The following is a 24,964-nucleotide window of genomic DNA, read 5'->3' as shown; positions in this document are numbered from 1 at the left end:
CGCGGCCCGGCGAGCGCGGCTCCCGAAGCCCGGCCGCGGCCCGGCTGCAGCGAAGCGGCGAGCGCCGTCCCGAGCGTTCTCGGCTCCTCCAGCTCTCGCCGCCCCCTCCTCCGCGGCCGCCCGCCCACCCGCAGAAGGGGCGCCCGGCCTGCTCCCCTGGGGAATCCCTGCCGGACCACCAGGCCGATCGGTCCGGTCCTCCTGGGCCCGACCCTACCCGTCCGGGCCTCGCAGCACGCAGGGCCGAGCCCCCAAGCGTGAGCCCGGGGGGCGCGAAACTCGCGGCACTTTTCCGAAGAAGTCCTACCCTCTCGGTTCGGTGCTCGGCAGAGGCTCAGCCGCACCGCCCCCTCCCCCCGAGTCGTAGGCCTCGCGTCGGGCCCGCGGGGGAAAAGCAGCTCCCAGCTTCCGCAGGACGACCCTGGACTCCGCCCGAAGCCGCTCGGGGCCCCTCGTTGAAGCGCCCATTTCCAGCCGGTCTCCTCTGCCCAGGGCTCGTGGCTTCGGCCTCCCCGGCCTCCCGTGACCTCTGGCCCCTCTTGGTGCGAACAAGGCCCCGCGTTCGGTGGCTTGCGCGCGTGCTATCTGCCCGCCGGCGGGCGCGCGGAGTATGCGTGTTCGTGTGCGTGTCAGAGTCTGTTTGTGCACCGCGGATCTCCTCAGTGACTCGGCTCCCCGGCGGCAGGCTGCCCGGGTCAGGCTCTCCCGAGGAAGGGCCCGAAGCTGGAGCGAGAAAGTGGAAAGCGGCCGAATTCTCAACCGGGCCTTCGCTGCAAGCGAGAGGCCGGCTCAGGGTGCTCGGCGCGGCCGCGGAAACTTGCGAGCGTCCCACGCCCGCCGGCTGCCCGTCTGGCCCTCAGCTCTCTGTGTACTCCACGCCAGCCAGGTGGGGAAGGTTCCCGGCCCGGCTCTGCCTAGGGCCTTAGAATGGGTGCCTGGCAGCGACCTGCAGCCCGGCTCAGAGGCGGGAGAACTGGACCCAAAGGTAGGGCAGAGCACAGGGTTTCTTTTCCTGGGAGTCCTTATTGAGAAAAAGCCGGCGCGGAGCAGGGCTGTCAGGCCCAGACCCAGCTGGAGCCACACTGGAGTGAGCTGTGGGAACCCCTCCTGCCTGTGCTCCACAGCCAGGACAGCTGCCCCCAGCCCTCCCCAAAAAGGTGGTCCAGGCAGGCACGGGACCTCGCTGCCTGCCCGACACAGATCACTGGATCCACTGAGAAATTTCATTTCTTTGGACAATATTTTAAGCAGATGTGGGCGTCCCGAGGGACCTGACTCCATTACCTGAATCCGAGGCAGTGGGGCAGACCCAGTGCCACCAACAGAACCTCTCCCTCCAAGCCACATCCCGGCCAGGGTCAGGGGGCTGGGAGCAGGGAAGAGGTCATGGTTCCGAGGCCAGTGTGCAGGACTAGGTTGTGCCTGCAGCCGTGTACCAGGCATGGAAGGACAGCCAGGTCGGGGCTGGGGTGTGCCCCCATCCAGAGCTTGGGGGGCTGCCCTAGAGGGTGCATCTGGGGCTCTAATTTTGTTTGTGTTTCCCCAGGACCCCACTCCAGGGGGTCTCTCCCGCTGGGTCTGCGTGCTGGCTGAGTTGGTAGCAACTTTGGGGCCCACACTGGGGGCTGTGAGTTGAGCTTGTAAGGTCAGAGGACACTGGGGCACTCAGGCCAGGGCTACAGGTCAGCTGCTGGGAAACCCTCCATCTCAAGCTGAGCCTGGGAAGCCTGAGCGGGGTGAGGACAGGTCGGGGCCAGGGTCCCCTCACACACGGCTAGGCTTTGCTGGCCGGTGGGGAAATGGGACCGTCCCTGCCCACACTTAAAAATGAAATGCCACACAAAAGCTTCGTGTTTCTGCCGCTGTTGGGAGCCAGGTGGGCAGGTAGGGACCTAGTGGGAGGAAGGATGTGCCCCCGAAACAGCATCCAGCCAGGGCCCTCATGGAAGTGCCTGTGAGGCCTGATCCCCGTGGAGGTGACAGACCCCAGAGTCCGAGACACTGCATATTTCAGGCCTGGGAAGAGTCTCCTCCAGACAGCTGCTGACTGCCACCTAGCCCCTGGGGTGTGGGTGAGGACACTGCCTCTGCAGGATGAAGGCTCTGTGCGCCTCCTTGGAGACTAATGTGTGTGACAGGGTGGGGGGAGCCTGGCTGTAGGCTGAGCTGCCAGCCGGTTCCTTCTCCCCAGCAGAAACAGGCCAGGCTGCAGCTCTGCTGGGCCCAGCCTTCTCCCACCCTCGGGGGTGGGGGAGGGCGGAGGCCTGCCTCTTCCACTCGTCCTCTCCCAGGAGCCGGACAGCAGCCTCCCATCTGGACGCCTGGTAGGGCAGCAGCGCCAGGAAATGTCCAGCGGGAGTCTGGCGGCTTACCCCGCTTCGGGCGAAAACGCGGAGGCTGCGGTGGAGGGGCGGGGTGCGGGGCTGGCGGCCAAGGCCAGGTGCCCTGCGGCGATGCGCTGATGGCCCGAAGGCTCTGGCTTGCCGGGGGGGGTCCCGCGGGCGTGCCAGGGTGCCGAGGCCCCGCTGGAGGGGGGATCCCTGTTCGTGGAGTGACCTCCCGACGGGCTCCCTGGGGGAAGGGCACCCGCTCTGCCCTGGGGTCCCCAGTCACCCTGCGCCGCTCAGGGCCGCCCCGCTGCTCCCGTTGGCTGCTGTCGTGGTGCAGGTGCGGGCCGGTCCTCCTCCACCCTCCCCGCCCGCGGCCTCCTACGCACCGGGCGTCTCCCTTCTGGGCAGAGCTCAGGGCAGGGGACCCAGTTCCCCGTTTCTGTTGAGAGGCCTGGTGCGGGCGGAGAGGCCGGCCCGAGGGTCCCATCAACCAACCCCTGGGGAAGGCGCGCCAGCTCGCTGGGCCGCCGCCGTGGGCGCGATTAGCCCCCTGTTTTATTCAATTAGGAGGCAATTAGGGATCCTTGGGGGCTGGGCTGGTAATTAAGGCGACCTATAATTAGAGTTTCAACAAAAATTGTCCAGGATTAAAAATCTTGTGAATAATTTCGTTTAAAAATTTCAAATAGCGTTAAATACAATTTATCAGGTTTTGAATCAAACCCGTGTAACAAGTCTTGGACGCTGCAGCTCACGTAGCCGGCGCAGGAGGACTCTAGGAACAGCCTGGGCGCCGTCCCCGCGCGCGCGCGGGCAAGAAACTTCTCGAGGTGAAGGGAGCCGGCCCGGCCTAGCTGCGGGCGCGGACTCAGGCTGCCGGGGCTCCAGACGCGCCGGGCCGGGCCGGGGGTCCCCAGGCTGAGCGGATGGTCGCCGCGGCCCGAGAACGCGCACAAAGTCGCGGCAACTACGGCGCGGCGCGAGGAGCGCCCGCGTCTACACCGCGCAGCGGGTCGGTGGCGGTGGCCTCGCCGAGCCCCTGGTCTCAGCCCAGACCTCCTCCTCCAGGACCGCAGTCTGGGCCCAGGGGTCCCCGCCTCCCTGGGCTTCCTGGAACGAGGAGGGCGGGCTCCTCACCCCTCCCGACTGCTGACCCTCGCTCAGACTCCGCGGGCTGCAGGCCGTGTGCGGTTCCAAGTCGCTTCGCGGACCTGGGCCGGGAGAGATGCGGCAGCGGGCCCGGAAGGCTGGGTCTAAGTCGGGCCGGTGCGGGAAAACCGAGGCGGGGGTGGGCGTTCGGCTTCCCAGGAACGAGCCCTGCCTTTCGCCGAACTTGCCGCTGGGGTCCGTGCACTCTGGCACGCACCTGCGGGGAGGCCCGAGCGGGCTGCAGCCTGAGCCGCCGCCCATGTTTCAGTGCCGCTGCAGCCTCCGGGCGACGGTCCCGTAAAGGTGTTCACGGTCCGCTTGGGAGGCATGACCCACCCCGTTCACTGACCCTGAGGAGGACAAAGCGTGGCTAGCCGGCGCCACTTTTCTGGGTAAGAAACCCAGGGCACAGAGAGGTCAAATAACCCGACAAGATCACACAGCAAGTTAATGGTGAAACTGAATGTTCCTTGAAGCCCTTCAGGGTTTCTTATTTAGCGCCCCGCCCCCCACCAGGGCACTGCAGGCTGCAGTTAATTCCGAGGATTTTATTTTATTTTACTTTTTTTAATGTGTCAGGTTTTAAGCATTTTCCCAGGGCCAACGGTCAGCTTGTAACAGGTCTGTTCTTAAAAAGCAAGTAAGACATCCATGTGCTTACAGCTTGTGAATGCAACTGGGTGCCTTGTGCACTCGCCTGCTTCAGACTGGTTTCTTTCTCCGCCCGGGACTGGACTCTTCCACTCTGCTCTCCCCACGCAGGCTGGGCAGAGGCCTTGCTAGGGTCTCCAACCCCTGGCTCTGGGTGTCCTCTCCCAAGGACAGGTGCAGGAGAGCTGGAGTGTTGACCAGGGGTTGGCCTCGTCTGCACCCCACTTACTGCCTTTCCCTTGAGCCAACACCGGAGGTGTAGGACCTGCTGGCTCCCCCCTCGCGCCCCTACCCCCACCCCCACCGCAAATCTGGAGGGAAATAATCCTCCCCCCTCCCCCCCAGGCAATCGGGGAGAGGAGGAACTGTGGCCGTGGACCTGACCCGCAGGGCGGAGGAGCCGGTGGCTGCAGTTTCAGGTCCAGCCCGGAATCGGCCGCTGTTCCTCAAGTCTGGGCACCTCACAAGCTCCAGCCAGGGCCACGGTGGCCGTTCCAGGCCGCACAGTGCTCCCAAGTTCCCAGGGCAAGGGGGGTGGCCTCTTCTGCTCTGACCACTCTCCTCTCTCCGGCTTTCACCAATCCTCCTCGGTCTGAAGGCGCTCTGGCCAGGCCGGCGGCCTCTCCCTGGACTCCAGGGAACAATGCCCTGGGGCCGCAGATAGGAGTGTGCTGGCCCGAGATACATATTTGTTTAATAGTTAACATTCTGCGGGAAAAAAAAGGAAGAAAGTCAGATTCTGGTGAAGGCTTTGCTTATTTTATATCCACCATAACTATTTCTGTCCATGAAAATTGGCTTAATTATATCAATGGAATGTTTCTCTTTCAATTCTGTGTGCAATTAGTCCATCTTGCCTGCTGCAATTTATTTTAATAAAAAAATAAACCAGCGGCGTGTTCAGTTCCTCGTCCCCTGGGGACAAATGCGATTGGTGTGTTTAATTTCATTAACTACAATGCGGCCTACTGGAAAAATGTATAAAATCAGCTTTCTACAGCTTAAACACTGGCATTTGAAACAAATCATTATTGCATTAGCTGTCACACTGGTAATTCTAGAATCTAAGGAAAAAAATATATTATGGCTGTTTTTATAACCCTTTGCAAATGCACTGTTAAAATAATTTATAATCATTTTAAAACATGGCTGGGTCCTGGTGAATATTTTATCTCCTCCAAATAAGGCTCCACATTACCCCGTGCACATTTTCCATCTGACGCGTGTGCCATTCTCAACCCCAAACACGCATCTTTCAGGGTGGAGACGGTGGAGCCTATATTTAAACAAATCTGACGAGTGCCGGGTCCCTTTTTCATTCTGACCTGACCCTGCCCTTGAGGTGGAATGGTTGACGCAGCAAGAGGCTCATCTAAAATTCGCCTCGGGGCAGAGGGGACCCCAAGATGCTGCAGAGCCCTTAGCGTACCCAGCCTTCCCCTCCGGGCCCCCCAGGTGGGAGGAGAGGCCCACAAACAGGCTTTACAGGCATGGGAGCAAAGCCACTCCATGGACGGTGTTCCCAGGCTCAAACTTGGGGAAGTGCTCTGCTCATCTCCGAAGAGATAACCAGTCACCCTGAACACCCACTTTCTGAACCTGACGTGAGGATTCTGCAAAATGAACTCGGTTAGGAAATTCACCAGACTTGTGCCGCTTCTCAGCAGGTCACAAATTTCCAGGAAGGTGTGTGCCTTTGGTCTGCACCCCATCCAGCATGGGGTGCATTAGGGGGGTGATCCCCAGTGTGTGCGTGTTGGGAGCCGAGTTGCCCACACAAGTCCTGGCCCAGCCTGAGCTGCTCTGCAGTTATGAGGCCGGTGATGGAGGACGCTTGCTCCTCCCTCCCGCAGGTATGTGGCTGGAAATGCTTAGATGCATCTGTGGTGGAGGATGTGGGCATAGTGCAGGGCTCCTCTGACCAGCCGCCTCCTGGTTCTGAGATGCTTTTCGAGGAGACCTGAGTCGTGCTCCAAAGCCTCTGCTTCCCCAGCATGGGGGTGGGAAGGGGCAGGACACACCGGCTCAGCCTGCGTGCCCACTGTCACTGTCCCTGTGCTGGCGCCATGGGCTTCCTCTGGGGTCCTGTCTCCCTCCCAGCCCCAGGCAATGCCAAGGGGAATTAACAGGAAGGAAAGACCCCAGGCGGCTCGGTTTGAAGCCAGGCACCAGGGCTGCTGTCCCGCTGATGTGGGAGGAGACGGGTTCCCGGGACGCATGCAGGGGTTTCCTAGGAAGGTTCCAGAAACATACTTGGGCACTTCTGGCCACATTAAGAGCTATCACCCTGCCCTTTAGCCTCCTGACTCCCCTGGATGGATTTAGGTAGATTTGATTTTTGACGTAAAATTTATATATTCCATAATGAATTTTGATGTGGGGTGATGGTGAGGCATGAGGGAGACCCTGGTACCTCCTCTTTGGGTCTGAAGCCCCCTCCTGTTTCTCATGGCCGTGGCTGGAGGGCCAGGGCCGGGAGGGCCCAGGCTGGATCTCCTGAGACCCCTGGCTCTGGGGACCAGACCGAGTCGCCGTGACTCCATGAGCCCAGGGCGGTCGTTGGGCGTGAGGTCTGCTTTCTTTTCAGGCTGTGCCGAGTTGAGAAATGAGTGGCTTTGTCCACTTTCCTACTTTAGAAAGAATAACAGAGCTGGATGCTTGGTGAAAATATCAAGGTTCTGCCCTTAGCCCCCGTGAGTGCTGCTCCTGAGGCTGCAGGGGGACCTCACCCCAGAGTCAGCCCGAGGGACGGGCTTGGCAGGATGTAGTTCTCAGTCCCTGGAGCCCGCACTCCGTCCACTCCGACTCTGGGCTGGGCTGTGTCCCCCTCCCGACCGCCACGCCTGCCTCGGCTCAGGACCACCAGTCCCCCGCCTTTGAAGCCGGTGAAGGGGGGCCGTCCTGGAGAGTGAAAGTGAGTTGTGACTCGGTCAAAGGGGCTGCAGGGTGTGGACGCGTGGGTATTTTGCGCCTTGTGTGCTTCGTCTCTGGCTGCAGGCAGGCATGACCACACAGAAGCTTCTGGAAGGGACCATGGCATTCGGGGAGGTGATTCTGCCTGGGAGGCGAGGGTCCTCGGGCCGGGTGGGGCTGAGTCGGGACACCCCTCTCCAGGCAGACAGACAGTCAGAACCGAGTGTCGCTTTTACCTCCTGGGCCTGGTTGGGAAGATGCTTTGTTGGTCCACGGCCACCTGCCTCCGTGGGGGCCATTCGGGGCCACAGCAAAGCATCCACTTTGATACTTCGATTCTGGCCGTCCAGTTCAGCCGGGATATAAAGCACACACGGTCCTTAGCTGGTGATTTTATCTTCAAACCGGGGAGCACAGGTGCTGGAGTGTGTTTGGCCCCTCCCTGCAGCCGCCTTCCCGGCCCCTCAGCCATGCTAAGCCTTTTCCATCCTCACATCTGCCTTCGGGGTTCCAACAGCTGGTGGCATCTGCTGGCTCTTTTCTCATGAGAGGCCTCCCACGTCCTGCAGGCTCAGGTCTTCTATTTGTTTTGGCTGCTCTGTTCCATCCGTCCATTCATCCCTGAACGTTGTCCGTGGGCCTACTGTGTGCCGGGCTCTGAGACGTGCCTGGGGGTCCCGGGCAGCTGAGGGATGCTTGCCGGGGGCGGCCCACCTGGAGGACAATGTGGTGATGTCACCGCACCCTGGGCAGTGTGATGAGTCTGGGCAGTCACAGGTGCCCACCTGACTCTTGGCCCTCACCGGCCAGCAGGTCCTTGTGTGGGGGCTGGGCTTCTGTGTTCAAACTGTTTGGAAGGGGAGCGAGCCAGCAGGCTGCCCCCAGCTCAGCACATCTGGAGGCCCCAAGCTCTCTCGGGCCTCCCGAGCCCTGGCTCTGTGCTGATGGAGGGGTGGCAGAACTCCCAACCAACTTCTCTAGTTCAAGTTAGAAAGGCCAGAAGGAGAGGGAGGGAGGGAGGGAGGGATGCCAGAGAGGAGGTTTCCATAGCTGTCGTTGCTTCCGTGAGCCCCCTGGCCCTTAAATTCAGTGGCTCACATGAAATTTGTGCAGTGCTTCACCAGTACCAGTGGCAGGCAGGGCACCTCCAGCATTTCAGCACAGGAGGGAAATGCCTGGGTCAAGCAATGACGGATGGGAACTGAATAGGACCGGGAACCTTTCCTGGGACACAGTTTAGTCCCGTACCTGCGTTCAGGTGCTGGCAGTCAACGTTACGCTGAGATACGGATTCATATAACAGCCTCCCATCTAAGCTGCTCTGTCTAGCTGCTTCTCAGAGGGGAAGGGGCGGGCACTTAAAAACGCTCAGACATTTGTATCTGCTCAATGGGCTGTAACAGCCTCTTCAGAGATGCCTGGTCACCTCGTCCTTAAAACATTGAAACAAAGACTGAAAATCACGCTGACTGGGGGAGCCCGGAGTGCTGACCGCAGGAGAGCCCTGGGGTCCCTCCTCGCTCCCTGGCGCAGATGAGCCGGGGCCCCTGTTGCTCCCTGGCACTGTTTTGCCCTCAGGTGACGCTTCCTTCTGAAGGTTCAGAGTGAGGCCATGTCCCTAGAATTTATATTTTTGCCACGGAGACCGCTTCCGCCCTTGGTTCCAGGAAGGCGAGAGGATTAGGTCCTCACTGTGTTGGAATGAGCGTCACCGGCCTGTGCTGACCCGACAGCCTTTCCCAGCCCCCAAGTTCAGACGTGGCTATGGGTCACCCCTCTCCCCACGCGCCGCCCTGCTGCTGTCAGGGTTAGATCGAGGTGGGGTCCTGAGCACTATTTCTGTGGTGTCAGTGAGGAGAAGAGCGCCAGGCTGCCTGAAGGCCCCCGGGGTCCCTTTCGGGAGGGAGCTTGTGACACAGAGAACGTCGACTGCTCGGTAAACATCGAGCTGCTTGGGGCTGCAGCAAACAGCGTGGGGCACGGGCTGTGCCACCTTCCTCTTCGCTGCCACCTGCTCGTCCCGAGATGCCTTCCTGGGAAGCCGGCCTTCTTCGCAAGTCACTCTCGGCTCTTTCTTGGAAAAGCCAGCGCATTCTTGAACCGCCTGAAAGCCGGGGAGCATTTTGTTGGCCAGAAATGATGCAGCTTGAGGGAGACGCGGCCCCTGACACACACCCTTCATCTGGACAACGTGCCGAGGTGGTCTCTGGGGAGCGTGCGGACACATCCACGTGTGTGCTGTGCGTGCACACGTATGCGGGCACTCCCGGGCGAGCCTGGGTCTGCTGTCTGAATGAGACGCGCCCTCAGGCCGTTCTTTTTTGTCAGCTGTGCTGCACCTCCCTGCCCACTTGTGCTCTGCAAAGACCCTCTCCCTTTCTCTGTCGTCCGACGCCACTTAGCTCCCCGCGGCGTCTGGAACGGGGGCTGCGGCGGCCCGGAGCCGATCGAAGCTGGTTGTAGTGTGAGCAGAGACGGGAGAAGTTCAGAGGTGCGGAGAGGCCGACGTGTGAGCACTTTCCTGCAGTTTATAACCCCTGAGAAGAAACAAAGAGGAGACGGGGCTGTTTAGATCATCCCGGGCCCTCACGCTCACATTTAGAAAAATTAGCCCCTCTTGAAAAATGACAGAATTATGCTACCAGTGTCAGGTTCCGAGATAATGAGGTGTCTGTGTGCGAAGATATTAAATTGCAATAACACGCCCGTGAGCACCTCTCTGAATAGGGTATTCAGTTCCCAGCCTGGGCTGAACGTAAAGCTTGTGACTGACAGAATACAAATGGTGTCATAAAACATGGGGGGGGGGTGGTTACAGCCGGGCTCCGTCTTTCTGATCGGCTTCTCTCTCTCGGCCCATCCAGCCATCCTTTTCTTTAATGAACCAGCCCGACGATGTGGCTAATTATTTATTTATCACGTTAGCAGGAGGAAAAGCTATCAGAGACAGATCAATTTTTCCCTGGAAGTGATTTGACGTGACTTTAAAAATAAGCCCCACGACAGGATGCCGGGCGCCCTCCTCCGCCCTCCCAAAGTCCGTGCCGTCCACCGCACTGATGTCGGTTGTGAAAGCATCCACCGGCCGCTCCTCCCGCGGAGCCAAGGCAGCCTTGAACCAGCCCAGTGCCCTTTCTGACCAGGGGGCTTCTCACAGGTTTCCGGCCAGGGGAACCGGGGTCCCTGTCTTCTTCCGTGCAAATGAAATCAGAGCAGCAACAAGTAACCCTGGGCCAATGGGAGCTTTTCACGTTTCCCCGGAGCCTGTGGAGACGTGACATCTCTGACAATAAGCCGGGTGAGATGGGGGGCTTGGGTCCCCGATGCTCGGCTCCTCCGCACGTCTTTACTGAGCACGTGCGTGTGCTGGAGAGTGTCCCCGCGGGCGGTGGGGGGGGGGGGGGTGGAGTTTCGGCGGCCTCACGTTTGGCTGAGTGTCCTTAGGAACAAAAGGGCTTAAAAAAAAACCAGTGGAAATTAAGATTGCTCAGAAATCTCTGGGCAGATCGCTGGCCCAAGGGGGGCTCTCGTTTCACGGCTGGGAGTCAGACTTGCAAAGCGAAGGGGCCCCCGAGTCTTAACTTTCTCTCCATCGAAGGTGTTGATCTTACCTTCCGAAGGTTAGATAAAGCTGCTCGAGGCTGCCGTTGGTTATGGAATCTCATCTGCTAATGACGGCGGCGGCTCGGAGCAGAGGCCCATCTCGGCCGAGCCACTGGTCCCTGCGGCCGGCAGCCTGGATCAGGAGCCCAGGTCTCCGTTTACCCGGGGTTTTAGGTTGCCTCCCGATCGTGACAGACTACCCTCATTCAAAGGGGAGGGGGGCTGATGGCCACGGCGAGGGTGAGAAGCCCATTACCGCAGCCCAGGGCCTTTCTCCTCCCCCGGGAGACACCCCCCTTTGACCCACAGACTCGGCGTGGCAGAGTGAGGGGAGGGCCGGGCGTGGAGGAACGCAGCCTTGAGTTTTCTGACAAAGAACCCCTGATTCTTTATCCACCAGACAGAGCATAATACTTGGCCTCACCTGCAGGGCCTGGGGGTGCGGAGATGCCTCGATTCAGCGAGGCCTGAGCTGGGCTAGGAAGGACCTGGGCCTCCTGGGAAACTGTGACCACGATGCTGGTTCCCGTCCCGGGGTGGTGGTCGCCAGCAGTGGGCACGGCTTGGCCGCAGGGTGCGTGGGAAGGGCCGGGGCCAGGATGACTTTCCTCCTTAAAGAAGCCCCCGACACTCGCCGAATCTGTGACGGCAAAACCAAGCTGAATCTTCCCCGCCTTGCCTGGCCCGGAGGTAGAGGCCTTCAGGGCCCTTGGCCAGCAGGCAGAACCGGGCCATGAAGCCAGGGCGCCCCGGGGATGTGGGGAACCCCCAGCGCGCACCACCAGGGGCCCCATCCCACCAGCTCCCAGCCCGGGGCCCGCAGGGCTGGCTCTTGGTCTTCACTTCCCAAATTCCAACGGGATGCGCAGCTCCATGACCTTAGCTGACCTTGGACCAAACCAGAGGAACTTGGTGGGCCCACCTGCGGGCTGAGCATTGGCCACTGGGGTGGAAGTCTGGCCTTGGGGCCCTAGGCTACTGGGGGGAAGGGAAGGTGGGCAGGGGGGTCTCTGGTTGGGGGGCATGATGAAAGGCTGTGGGGCCCTGCAGTCTCCAGGAGCACCTCCAGGCCAGCTGGACCTGTGTCACAGGGACAATGGCCCGTCCTCATCTGGAACCACCCTTGGCCATGGCGGAGACGGAGAAGAGGGTTGCCCATAAGCAAGTGACCTGGGGAAACCAGGCCCCGGCTTGCTGGAGGGGGAGTGAAGGCTGGGATAACGTCTGCAGGGCACTTGAGCGTGGTATTATTCTTGCTGTTATTCTCTGCAGGATCCGGGCTGTCATTGTTAGCAGCTACTTCGGGTTTCTGGAATTTTCTTGCACCTGGCAGAAGGCAGATTTGTGTGTGACTGTGTGGGGCTGAGCAATCTCCCTGGGGGACCTCTGGATGTGGCCTAAAGATGAAAAAGCTCGTCCAGACAATATTGTGATGAGTGCAGAGCAGACAAATGTGAAACACTGGGCAGGTCTCCATGCCGGTCCCTGGGCCCCGGCGGAGGCGTTCAGTCACTGTCACGCGGAGGGCTGGGGATTGTCTGGGGCGGCTGTGCTCTCCGTGTGACCCGGGTGGGTGTCTTTGTCGGGCTGGGGGCTCCACCACCGAGTTCCTGGGAGGAGTAGAGCTGGGGGCCGTGGCAAGCTTCCTGCCCTGGGGAGGGGCGTGCATCCCCTCCAGGCATTAGAGCAGACTCTGTCTTTTGGGGTCTCCTGTTTGGTTTAGTTCCAGGGAATTTGTGCTGAGTGACAGGTCCCAAAGCTGAAAGGGGGGAAGAGTTTCTCCTCGCTGGGCTGTTAGTTATCCAGCTGATGCTCTGAGACTGTGGCTCTGATGCTGTCTAGGGGGACATGCCAAGGACTCACTCAGAGAACCATGGGATACTGGGGCTTTGCTGTCCTCAGTCTGATGCGTGAGCTGGCACACACACGCGCGCACACGTGTGTACAGGCACACATGCACATACATGCACTGGCAAACTCGTATAAGGCACGCACACCTGCATCGTGCATGCACGTAGCACACATGTGCAACACAAGTGCACGTGTACGCACACATGTGCACACATATTTACACACGCCCACAGGTACATGCAACCTGTGCATGCACATACACACACAGGCACACACACACAAGCCACACAATGCAGTGTGTACGTGCAACAAGCGCATGCACATACACACATGTACGCACACATACACTTGTGCACACGTACACAGAGGTCTCCATGCACACAGACATGACTGCACGAGCCAGGCTCTGCTTTCAAGTCTTGGACGATGTAGGAGGCTGATACATCGACATCAGAGAGGAGCATGTTTGGGGCAGGTGAAGGGGACCCTCATTCAGGGGGCTGTCACTGGGCCTCCGTGGTCCCACAGTCTTGTAGACGGAGCAAGAGGAGAGGGAGGCTGGGACAGTGAGTCCAAGCGCTGATCGTGGGCTCCCTGCAAGAGAGAGGGTCTCGGCATCTGCCGGGCCAGGGGATGGCCTTTCCCTCCTCCCCACAGGCCCTGGGGTGTTGGGGGCCCTACCCTCTGGGGTGGGACAAGCAGTGGCCTCCAAGAGCCCAGCCAGGACGGGCTGGATCTGGTGTCACGCAGACCCAGGAGCAGGGGCACAGGGTCCCCTCTGGCCCTTTCAAAGGGACATTCGATCTGAACCCTGGGGCCCAGTAAGGAGATTCCTGCGAACCCCTCGCTGATGGAGTCAAAAGCACTCAGCGGCTGGAGAAAGCACTTTGCAACGTCGGGCTCTGGCATGAGGCCCTTTGTGGGATTATCTGCCCCCCCCTGGGAGGCATGGAATGCTAGGGGCAATGGGCCACGGCAATATAGAGCTCGCGCAGGCCGCCGATAAAGCGGACTGCTTTCTGTGGCCGTTCTGTCGCCGAAATTTGAGGTGCGGCCCCAGAGTGGAGGCCGCTGGCCCAGGACATTTGAGCCAGGGAGGCTCCGTCCGCTCTACCCTCGCCCTGGAGAATTTGAGTCCAGACTGCGTCTGTCGGGTCCCGTACCCGGGGCTCCTGCCCGCTTCAAAAAACAAAGTCTGGAGAGACCGGGCAGCATCTTACTTTCCAGACAGGGCTTTTCGCGGGCCTCCCTCGGGGGGAGTCACCATGCGGGGCCCAGTGGATGCAGCTGTTGTGGGGAGGGCAGACGGGGCGGCTCTTGGGCCGGGAGCTCTTGGGTGCCCGTTGTGAGCTGCAGTCAGGGAGCCTGTGGGCTCCTGGGTGGAGGCACCAGGTGGACCCGCACACCTGCTGCAAGGGCTGGCTGGGCTGTGGGCTGCTTGGGATTTATTTCTGCCAAACCTCCAGGGCCCCTTTCCTGCCCCGTCTCTCCCCAGATGGTTCCCGTCTTTGTCAGTGGACATGGGCATATCCAGCTGCTCCTGAATGGTGCCCAAGACCCACTCCTGACTCTAGAACTCAAGTCCAGGTGGACCCCGGGCACATCCCACACCCGTGCAGGTGGCACCGCCGTCTGAAAGACACACCAGCATCTCGGCGTGATGCTGGGTTTAGGACCCCAGGGTGTCTAAAGCCGCAGCGGTGGGGGTCTCTGCCTCACTGGGTGGGAATCATTCCACAGCCCAGGGATGAACTTGGTCTGCTACAGGGCAGAGCCTGGGAGGACCAGAGATGTGGGAGATTCAACTCGCTGAATGTGACTCCAAACAGCTCCAGGATGGGTGCAGGAAGGAGGGACCGACCGGGGCAGGAGCTGGACGGCTTCCTTCCTGACTCTCCATCTGGGTGGGGCGTCAGGGCTCACCATCTGGCTGTTAGGGGGCAGGTGGCATAGGCTTGAGGCTCACACAGACCCCTCCCGAATCCCGCACCCGCTTCCCACAAGCTGAGATCCGAGCCACACAGCCTCTCTGAGCTCAGTGCTCCATCTGGGACACAGGTGACCTGTAACTTCCGGGCCTGCGGTTGAATCAAGAACCAGCTTGCCTGTCCCTCCTGGAAGTCAGCATCCTGCCCCTGGGCTCACTTGCCTCCTGGCAGGGGCCACAGCAACATCCATGGCAGGTCTTCTCAGGGTGCCTGTAGGAGGCCTCGGTCGGGATCCTTCCCAGGCCTGTGGGGCCCCAGGTGGGCACAGGCCCTGAGAATTGGCACTCCGGACATGTGGCTTGACCGACGTGTGGGCTCTCGTGTCCTTGGGGCTCTGAGGCTTTCTGCACCTGACCACAAACCCGCTGGTCTGGGCACAGAGCCGGCACCTTCCTCTAGCCTGATTCAGGGTGGCCTTAGAAGTGTCCACAGGCACCGTTGAAGGTCATGGTGGCCTGGGGTGGCTGGGCAGCCATCTACCCCGAGCGCCTTGTTGTTCACGCACCTCAGCTCCCCTTTTTTCAGGGAGAAGGCAGACGGGGAAACTGAGGCCTGCTCAGGGAACACTTGTGCATATGGGGGTCTTTATAAACTATAGGGCACTTGCCCGGCGAGGTCCATGCCAGGGTCTCACCGCCAGAACGGCCGGTCTGGACTCCGGGGTCACTGCTTCTGACCCCCCAGGCTCAGCATCCCTTCAGCCTGGAGTTGATGCTGCAGGTAAAGTTCACCCCGTGCCCCTGTCTGGTGCTGCAGGGCCTGGCCCTCTGGCTCAGGAAGGCTCCCCCAGAGCCCAGGCCGCCCCACGAGACATCTCCCCACACCCCCGGCCCTGCACACCCTCAGAACAGAGACACCTCGAGCCCCAGTCGTTGGCCTGGCTCCCACCCACCATCCTGCTGCCTGACCTCCTCCCCAGGCTGCATTTTCATCTGGACGTGCTGGTCTGTGTGGAAGCAGGAGGCCCGAGAGAGAGCCGTGGGGGCTGATCCGGCTGTGCTGCGGGTTGGAACCCATGAGCGCTGGGCCCCAGAGCCTGGGCAGAGCAGACTCTCCCATCTGGGGCCGGACCCCAGGCCCAGCCACCTCCGTCCTCTCCCGAGACCTTTCGGGTGGAGGTTTTACCGAATTCTCCCACTGTCGAGGCTTCCTCTTGGAGCAAATGAAGGGTTCTTTGCGTAATCTGTCGGTGCTTGCCTTATTTATTTATGTATTTTTATGAGTTTGCTGTTAATTAGGCAAAAGATCTACAGAATGTGCTTGCGCCTGGAGATTTCTGCGAAAAACGAGAACCCTCCTGAAATTTCCAGTCGTGAAGCAATTAAGTGATGGAATTCCGCAATCTAAACATGATATTCTCCTCTAACAAAAGTGTTGGTGCGGGGGGGGGGGGGGGGGGGCGGGGGGGGGGGGGGGGGAGAAAGAAGGAAAGAGGAAGCCGAGGTCCGAGCAATGGCAACTCGCAGACCAGCACCACGTGTTTGCAGTTGGGACTGGACTTCGCTCAGTGGCCGGGGTTGGGGGGGACCTGCACACAGCCCGCCCCCTCCTTGGAAGCGCCTGCTCCTTTGGAGGTGAAGGGTAAGGTGAGGTTTGCTTCTTAAAGGGGGTCGCCTGCGTCAGCCGACCCACCCATACGAGCGGGGGGCTGGAGGGCCGCCGTCTTCTGGCGACAGAAGCTGGATGGGTAGGGGGCTTCCCACCTGGGCAGCCAGTCTGCAGCAGAAAGAGACCCCATGTCAGGGCCTGAGAAGCCATGGTGCCGGGAATGCCCCCCGAGCTCCACCCTCTGGGTCACTGTGCCACTCACATGGCCTGGGGGTCCCAGTGGGGAACCGCCGTCCACATCGGGGTCAGGTCAAGGGTCCTTCCTGGCACTTGGCAGGCAACTCAACCCCAAATGAGGAAATTCACATTTCTTGGGTTTGTGGGAGGGAGTTTTTAGATTACAGGAGGAGATTGAAACCAACTTTGATTTTTTTTTTGTAAACGAATTCTTAGCTAGGGATGCCCCATGTGCCCTCAGATGTTACAAATCCGACCTTTCCAGACCATCCATCCAGCAGTCTCATTATTGTTGGAATCCCCTTTTCTCAAAAAACGTTTCTCAGTCGTGCAAGCCGTTGCCTGTGGTTTTCATCATTACTTTTTTTTTTTTTTTTTTTAAACAACCTTGAGATGCCTTTGGACGAGCCACTGGTTGTTGACAAATCAATTTTCCAGGGAGGGAGGCACGTTTCTGTCGGTGGCACTGGGGTCCGGCCTCCCGCTTGCGGTTGAGCAAAGATTAGACTGAATTTCTCCGTGAGCTGCGTTTCCTCCGTCCCCCTGTGACTTCCCTGCTCTTTGGCCTTCATGCTACATTCCTTTTCCTCCCCTCATTTCGCTTTGTAATGTTGTTTCTCTCACCTTCTAAAGCCAGCCGGCAGCGCGGCGGGGATTTATGAGGTCGAAACTTCTAACAGGACCGTCTATTTTATACGTTCTCTCTGCCACTCCAGCCATGACCTCAGCTGCTGCTGTCCGTGCAGTGTGTACACGCCGGTTCTGTTTGGTTGAGAAAACCCCTCTTGGAAGATATGGGGGGCCGGGCTCTGGGGTCTCTGTTGCATTAAATCAGGGAGCTGGGGGCCAGAGTCACTGAGGACGATCCAGAAACCAACCGGAGCACCCCCTAGACAGCCTTTTCCCCATGTGGGTTCTCATGTGTTTGAATAAACTTATAGCTGCTTCTTGGTTGAGGTGGGAGTGAGTGGGGGCATGAAAAGCATTTACGGAAGATTCCCCCTCCCCGTGCCCACCCTCTCCCCCTGCCCACTCCTGGTGGATGACCCTTCCTTTGGGTGAGAATGGACAGGGGAGTTTTTCCTGGAAGAAATGAGGCCAGCAGTGCCTGAATGCCAGCTCCCAAGCCCTGGGCAGCTTTCTGTGCTGCCCACTTGGCGGCCCCTGCCTTTTCCCATAGCTCTGGGATGGTTTTCTAGTTCCGAATCCCTGTCCCTCTCCAGAAGGACTAAGAGACCCTCTCCCCACGTGCGCCTGGAAGATGCAGGTGTTTCTAGGGCTACGCAGCACTTGGTCACTTATCACCTCACCCTCTCCCTGGCAGGGGCCACAGCCTTAGGGAATTTCACAGACGTGGCCCTGCCACGGACAGACAGAGGTGACCTGTGCCGGCACCGCCCCTGCCAGAAGATGTGCACGGACCCCGTAGCTCTTTGTATCCCTGCTGCCTGCACCGTGGTACCTGGCTGAGATCGCAGCCGAGCATCACCCTCTGAAACGTGTGGGCCCTGGGCCTCCTCTCCTATCCAGCCTTGTGTCCCTGTGCACCAAAGCCGCCTCCGCCTGGGCCTGCATCCTCCACAGAGTGGGCTGGAGAGGAGCCTGTCCACCCACCTGGAGCTAGAGGGGATCTGCCAACTTCACTGATGGGGCGGGAGGTGCTGGAGGGCGGGAGGCCCTCAGAGCACAGCAGCTGCCTAGGTTCCTGTACAGGAGAGCTGAAATGTCCCCAGGCCAGAAGATGCATGCTGGTCAATCAGCCTTTTTTAGACAACAGTTTCCTTATGGAGGCAGAAGTGCCCGCCAGGCACAGGCCAGACCCTCTCCTGTGCTTGGGCAAATTCCCCTCTTTTATCACCTCTTCTCCAGGCCCAGCCTAATCCCAGTGTTTGTCCCGAGGCCCCAGTCCACTCCCTATGGGCGTTTCTTTGATTTAGTGAGAATAGGAACACGCTCGTGTTGGCTTTCCCGCACCTGTCGGTCTCCTGGAGAGCACCCGAGGGACTGTGACCGGGACTCAAAGTCCCTTCATTTGTCCACCTGTCCATCCACTCATTTCCTCAGTGACAGTGACGGGGGTCCCTCTGCTTCTCCCAATGTCTAGGAAGCTCTCTCCTGGCTGTCCACGTGCTCACAGCCTAACTGGGCAAGAGGGATAAAAGTATCCACCAAGTTACAGCCCGGGGGTCAGGAAGGTAAGGGCTGCCCCTGGGCATGGCAGACAGTTAGGGACCCCCGCTTTGTACTAGACGGGCCCGGGTTCAAATCCAGCTCCTCTGCCCCTCGGTGACCCTCCAGGCACGGCCCGTCCCCCTGCCGCCAGGAGAGGGTGGATGAGTCGCTGGCATCCCGGAAGCAGCCCAGAGACATCGCTGTCCTGGAGGGGACACGGGGCGGCCCCTTGTGCCCCCGCCAGGCACGTGTCCGCTCGAGAGGCGGGCCAGGGGCGCACCCTGAGGGGGCTGGGCTAGTCACGCCCATGATACTCATCCTGGGCTGTGCCGCAGGGCGGCGTGGGGACCTGCGGCTTGGCGGGACCCCGGGCATGGCCTGGGGGCTCCCTGCTCCCGCTGATGCAAACGGCAACCTCTCACTGGAACCCCCAATCCTCCCCACCTTTGGCCTCTGGCTGAGGCACCCCGACCTCAAATCGAAAGTGTCTCTCCTTGTAGCTGCGTTCCCCGGAGACTCCCGAAGCAGCAGCGCCACCCCTGCTTGGGGGCAGGGGGACACGATGTGAATGAGACCCTTGGGCTGAAAGCAGAGCCTTCGTGCCCAGCTCCCCAAGCTCCCAGGGTTGGGGGAGCCCATCTCCGCTCCCGACCCCTGTGTGGGGTCTGCGGGGAGCCTGGAGGTGGACAGGGCAGCTTCCCCGGGTTCCTCCCCGAAACCCCAGCTCTGAGACTCCCAGACATGGGGCTCTCAGGACGGGCAAGACCAGGATGGCAGCGGCAGTGTCTTCTTGTCCACAGACGCCCAGTAGAGCTAGAAGGAGGCCTGGTCGTGGCCTCTTGAGAAGTCTCGCTCCCCCACTAAAGGCTGCCCCGAAGTCGGGGCTCCGGTCAGGAAGGGGCTCTTAGCTCTAAGGGCCCAGACCTGCTGGTCACGTGACACTCACTGGGTGGACAGGGGTGGGGAGGGTGGAGTGGCGATGGCCTGGACGTGGCTGTGCTGGACTTCCCACAGGGCACGGCACCATGAGGCCAGTTCTTGCTTCTCCCAAAGCTCCCCTTCCTGGTTTCCTCCAGTTTCAGAAATGCTCAGATCCACGTGGGAGTCGATAAGAAAGGCTGGGGCCACGGCCACACCTCCTCCCATGCTTTCTGGCGAGAGCCTGCCCGTGCTCCCCTGTCTCCAGGAGACTGGCAAGGGGCCGCAGGACATGGCCACCCACAGATAGGTGGCCCAGGAGGTCACCTGGGCTGACTTCTGCGGGTCCCCCCTGAGCTGGTACCAATCCTGGGGGCCTTCAGGCTCCTGCCCTGCTGTCCCCCGTCCCCACCGTGGACGCACGGGCTGCAGGTGCGGTCCCTCCTGCAGACACATGGGAAGGTGTCATCCCTGCTGTAGACACCCACGGCAGGCACTCTGGGCAGGGCCACCTGCTTTCAGTGGTCACAGGCTTATCGAGTGGCCGCCACCTGCCACTGCTGTGTGAGCCATGGAGTCAGGGCTGAGAACAGGGCAGGAGAGTAAGGGCCGGTCCTCGGGGACCTATCTCCCAGGGTGAGCACACTGACAAGTGGTCACATGTGAGAACTGCTGAGAAACTCAGGGTGATAAGGAGCCGGGCAGGGAGAGTTGCTTTGGGCGGGGGCTCTGGGAAGGCCTTCTGGGGAGGGGACGTGGCCCCGACATAATGGACAAGACTGAGCCAGTGGCCGACAAGCACTGACATACGGGTCCCCCTGTGGGGTGCACGTGCAGGCGCTCCCCCCAGCCCAGAGGCCACGTTGACAGTCCAAACCTCCATCCTGTGGCTCTGGAGCTGGGCCCAGACCCTTAAGGGGACGGGAGAGGTGGCCCAGTGGAGACGGTGTGGTGCGAGGTCCCAGCGTGGACCCCGAGGCAGAGGGTGCTGCGTGCCGTCAGCCACCTTTCCCGCTGCACATCCTAAGCCTTCCTGCCGCACCCTGCGGGCCCCCAAGCTGGCCGTCAGCACCCAGGGCACGACGCGTCTGGGGAGAGGGCTTTGCGGGCCTGGCCAAGGGGCAGTCTGTGAGCTCTGCTCGGAGTCCCCTTTTCATTTCCAGGGTAAAATGTGCCGTTTAGTTTTAGAGATCCTGGTGGATGCTCACCGCCTATGGTCCGCGAGTGGGAAGTGGAAACCCAGTTGGGACGGCTGGGCCTCCCACCGGGGCTTCTGCAGAAGGTTCTAGATGAGTCCTGAGTTGGATGCCGCCTGGCGTGGAGCCCTCCTCCCTCTGGCCGGGCAGCCCCTGCCTGGGCACTGTGCTGTGAGGTGGGGGACTGATATATTTCGGGGTCCCCAGGCTGCCCCGGGGCTGGGAATGTGGGCGGGGCGGGCCAGTCTCCACTTATCTCAGGGGGGCCGTGATGTCTCAGGGCAAAACCTTTAAAACCCAGGGAAGATGGTGAAGGCTTGCCGCTGTAGCCATCTCAGCACCTTTGAAGTGGGCGATCAGAATGACGCCGCGGGCGGCTGGGAGTTCGGGCCCAGTGGGCTTTCCGGGTTCTATGGAGGAATTTTCCTGCCTCTGGAGATGACAGCTCGGCTCTGTGATGGCCCAGAACCAGCAGGGAGCCCCGGCTGACAGGCTTGCCCGTGACTCCCCTGGTCACTGCTCCTCCTGACCTGGCTGGGGCGGGGGCGTTCTCACCACCCACAGTCCTGTCCAGGGCCCAGGCGAGCCTGGGGTCAGAGGCAGACAGCATTAGATGCCCGTTGAATCTCGGGGCAAATGTCAGCCCCTGCCTGGACCATAGCAGAGCAACGGGCCATGCAGATGGGCCCCGACGTACAGGGCAGGACGGGGGTGCTCCGGGCTGGGGTGGGGTGTTAGGCCTGGGCACGCCCAGCCTGGCTAAGCAGGTGGGTCAAGGAGGGAGTTCTTGGTAAATTTCCCCACGCGCTGAGAAGTTTTGAAAGTCACCGCAGCATGTGGACCTGTGTGGTTCGGTGGTCAGGCTGCTGTGTTCCAGGAAGTGCCAGACAGAAGCTGTGGCTCTGGCCAGGGGCCGTAGTCTGGGGAAAAGCAGTGGCCACAGCCAGTGTGGTCTGTGGTTGCCGGTGACCCAGAAACCAGCGTCTGAGTGCTCAGGGCAGGAGGAACTCACAGCGCCAGGGCCCGGGGCTCGTGGGTGGGGTGGGCGCTGGGGCACTGAGGGCACCTGGAACAGTGGGGGGGGGGGTCCGGACCCACGCACACCTGAGGTTCCCAACCTGCCTTGCTGCTTCCCCTTGGCTTCTAAGCATCTAGGGCAGCTGTGGAATTTTCAGAATGGACTGACTTAAAAATAAATCCATGTTAAGTAAACAGTGGGTTCTCCAACCTCCCGTCTCAGGATCCGAATCCGTGGATCAGAGGGAGGTTTGGGGATCTGAGGGCGGCTGCTTCTCAGCCCCTGACAGGTTCAGCGCCCGGCCTCGACCCTGCAGAGGGCAGCCGTCACCCGCACTGGGCCCCGGCGAGCCGTGCTGGGGGGGTGGCTCCCGTGCTGGAGCGGCTCGCTTATGGGTGTGGTTTAGTGGCCAACACTGGCATCCCTGGGCTCGGCTGACAGAGAATGCGGCGCCTTCCGGACACACCCGGCTCATCCCGCCTGCCCCTTCGCTCCCGCTCAAGTGGGCAGGGACCCCGTGGAAACCTCCCGGCCGGTGCCGTCCCTGTGGGGACTCCAGGCCATACGCCTCCCACCCCCGCTGTGAGAATCCCGTGGGCCAGGAAGGGGGCAGGGACAGCGTCTGAAGGGCCCGTGGGCCAGGAAGGGGGCACCACCGAGGTACGGACCCCCCGGTGTCTTGCATCAGCCTGGGGAATTTTCCGAGCTGGGTGAGACAAAGCCAGGACCCGAGCAGGACTGGGGGCTGGGGTCTCTGCCTTTCCAGGCCCCTCCCACGTCCCCACATTGCCGTGCACAGATGGCCAGGCCCCGCTCTGCTGCCCCTCCGGCCCGTGGAAGTGCTGACCCCAGGGGGCCCCACGGTCACCCTTACTAGGCACTGGCCGGGGTGCTGGGAGCCGTGTTGGCGGGCGGTCGGGGTCTCCCGCTGTCCCGTCCACCTGCTTGTGGTGAGAAGGCAGCAACCCTCTCATCCGCGGCCCAGGAGCCCTGTGGTGGGTCAGCGTGGTCTGAACACACCGTGGCTGCCCACCCAGAAGGGGCCTGGGCTCACCCTCTGGGGTTCACAAGAGATAGCAGAGTGATTGGGAACCGGGTGTATTCTCAGTAGTTTGGGGTGTGGGGAAGCGTGTGACCAGGCCTCAGCAGGGCTGGGCTCGGAGGCCTCCTCCCTCCCAGGGCCCTCCTGAGCCCGTGAGAGCAGCCCCACCGCCCTGGGGAAGCGGGACTGGGAGAGGAGGAGGAAGACCCCAGAGTCTGGGGAACATCGTGGTTAGTTCAGGAACGTGAACAGAGGCCATGAGGCCGGGCAGTGGGCCGCGGGAAGGGAGGCTGGGTTCTGGGCCCGCCCAGGGCCTCCCTGGACACAGCTTCCACCTCGGTGAGAGGACGGGGCTCGCCTGGTTGGCCACTGTGGCCCTGGCTGCAGCTGACGGTCCGGGTTCCAGCTCAGCAGTTGCATTTGGGACGAAGCCCGGGCTGGGCCTTCTTGTCCAGACAGCCCTCGGGGACCCTGTACCCATTCCAGGTGGGGCTGGCCCTGCAGGTGCCGGGGGAAGCAGGGGCTGGGTGGGGAGGGGCCTTGTAGGAGTGGACTCTCCACTTGGGGTGTCCAGGGGGCGCACCATCTGCTCAGGGGCTGCCCTGGGGTGCCTGGCTGGGGGCTCCTCACACTGTCCCCCACTCCATGGTCCATGGTTTAAGTAGAAGATCCTTTGGTCTCGGCAGAGAGAACTTGATGGCAGGCACGAGGTGTCAGGATGGAACCCGGGTCAGCCACCCTCCCTCCCCGCTTTTGCTTTACAAATGCCCAGTGACATCTGTCCCTGGGCCACTTCCCTGTGAAGCGCCACGGACCTGCCCTCCCACCCCGCCTGGGCAAGGGTGGCCTGCGGCCTCTCAGCCGCTGTGTCCTGCAACCTGTCCACTTTGGGTGTGCGGTGGACCCGGCCCTACCACACCCTGGACCAGGCGCCCCGCGTCGCCCACTGGAGGGGAAGGGCCCCCTCTCCCCTCTCCCCTGCACGGGGCCCCTCGCTGCTGCCTCCCCCTCTACCCTGGCTGCCCCAGCCAAGTCGGACCATCAGTTGGGAAGGAATGAGGTCACTGGAGGAGGAGGGGGTGCCGGGGACGTGTGCTTAGAAAGGGGAGGGTCTGCTTTTAGAACCCACACCTCGGCGGGGGCAAGAGCCCCTCACCGGCCTGCACTTCCCCTCTGGTCCAGCCTCTTCCTCTTTCCCGGCCCCGTGCACCTTCCCAGCCTCCCTCAGTCCCATCCCTGCCTTCACACTGTCAGCGCCGTCCTGGGGCCCTGAAGAGGAAGGGGGCCCGGGCCTTGGGCTGGCAAGCCTCGGAAGCTTCCGGAGCAGGCAGCTGGGCCTTGGAGCTGGGGCGGATGGTGAGTAGGCAGAGAGGTGGGTGCCCTGCAGGGTGCTGGGCTTCCTCGGTTTCCCTTGGAGTGAACAGGAGGGCGAGCCCAGTTGCCCCCATCGTGAGCCCTCTGCCCTGCAGCCCACTGAGATGGACCAGCGGGGCCATTTGCTGGTTACTTGGTGCCGCGTTTTAAAAGGGTGCCATGCCAGTCCCCGCCTGCGTCCTCCTCCCGCCGCCGCCTCTTCACTCCGTCCTTCAGGTTTTCCCTGGGAGAGACGCGTCTGCCTGAGGGCATTCGAGGTGTGTGTCCCTGGGGACCGTGAGGCCAGGGCTGGCGTCAACGATGCCACAGCCCATTTCCGCCCGTGAGGAGAGAGCAGCTCAGAGAAGCCGCCTGCATTGCCAAGGTCATGAGAAAGGTCAAGGGCAGGGCATCAGGGTCGCTGGATGAGCCGAAGGACAGGGTGTGGCTTGGCTGGAAAAGCTCAGGATTTTGATGGGTCCCTCGTTGGCCGAGAGGCCTTGGGCAACTTTCCTGACCTGAGTCCACTTCCTCATCTACAGGACGGCGGTGAGGATGCTCCCCGGGCGGGGCAGCTGGGAGCAGCTAGGCTCAACTGGGCTCTAGTGCACCATCCCCCACAGCAGGAATACTAAGGTAGCAGCAAGGCTGCCATCTCTGCATCTCGGTCTCCCCTGGAGGTTACGAATCAGGCAGGAGCTGGCCAGGGTCCTCTCATCTCACAGAAACACTGTTGCCTGAACCACAGTTGAAAAGATCTTAAAAATGCATCACCCCCAAAACTCGCAGCTCCCAGCGGGCCTCCGTCCTGGGGCTGCTACCCGTCTCGCCAGGGGGAATTTCTGGGGGTCCTGAAGACGTGGCCACTGCGCCATGCTGGGGGGCTGGGGCAGTGGCTGCCACAGGCCCAGCGCAAAGGGTCTGAGAAGGTTCCTCTGAGCAGCCAGGGCGCTGGTGCGGAGCACGGGCTCTGTGCCTGGTCACTGGCAGAGATG

The 24,964-nt window shown here is 61.1% G+C and overlaps 2 protein-coding genes across 2 annotated transcripts in view; one reads left to right on the top strand and one right to left on the bottom strand.

Annotated features, from left to right (window-relative positions):
- Positions 1–468, bottom strand: part of LOC114898059 — a 24,787-nt gene extending 24,319 nt beyond the window's left edge. Inside the window, exon 1 of the mRNA XM_029227067.1 lies at positions 345–468. Coding sequence (XP_029082900.1) covers positions 345–468 — 124 coding nt within the window. The remainder of the gene's footprint in view (positions 1–344) is intronic.
- A 58-nt stretch (positions 469–526) lies between these two features.
- The window catches only part of PRDM16 (PR/SET domain 16), a 319,214-nt gene continuing 294,776 nt past the window's right edge, over positions 527–24,964 (top strand). The window contains 1 exon segment of the mRNA XM_029228875.1: positions 527–985. Within this exon segment, the coding sequence (XP_029084708.1) occupies positions 928–985 (58 nt within the window). The 5' untranslated portion in view covers positions 527–927.

Source organism: Monodon monoceros, unplaced genomic scaffold (assembly GCF_005190385.1).
Source record: "Monodon monoceros isolate NGI ecotype Baffin Bay Population unplaced genomic scaffold, NGI_Narwhal_1 Super_Scaffold_18, whole genome shotgun sequence".
Taxonomy (NCBI): domain Eukaryota; kingdom Metazoa; phylum Chordata; class Mammalia; order Artiodactyla; family Monodontidae; genus Monodon; species Monodon monoceros.
The sequence above is the reverse complement of the archived record's forward strand: the minus strand, read 5'-3'. Positions and strand labels throughout refer to the sequence as shown.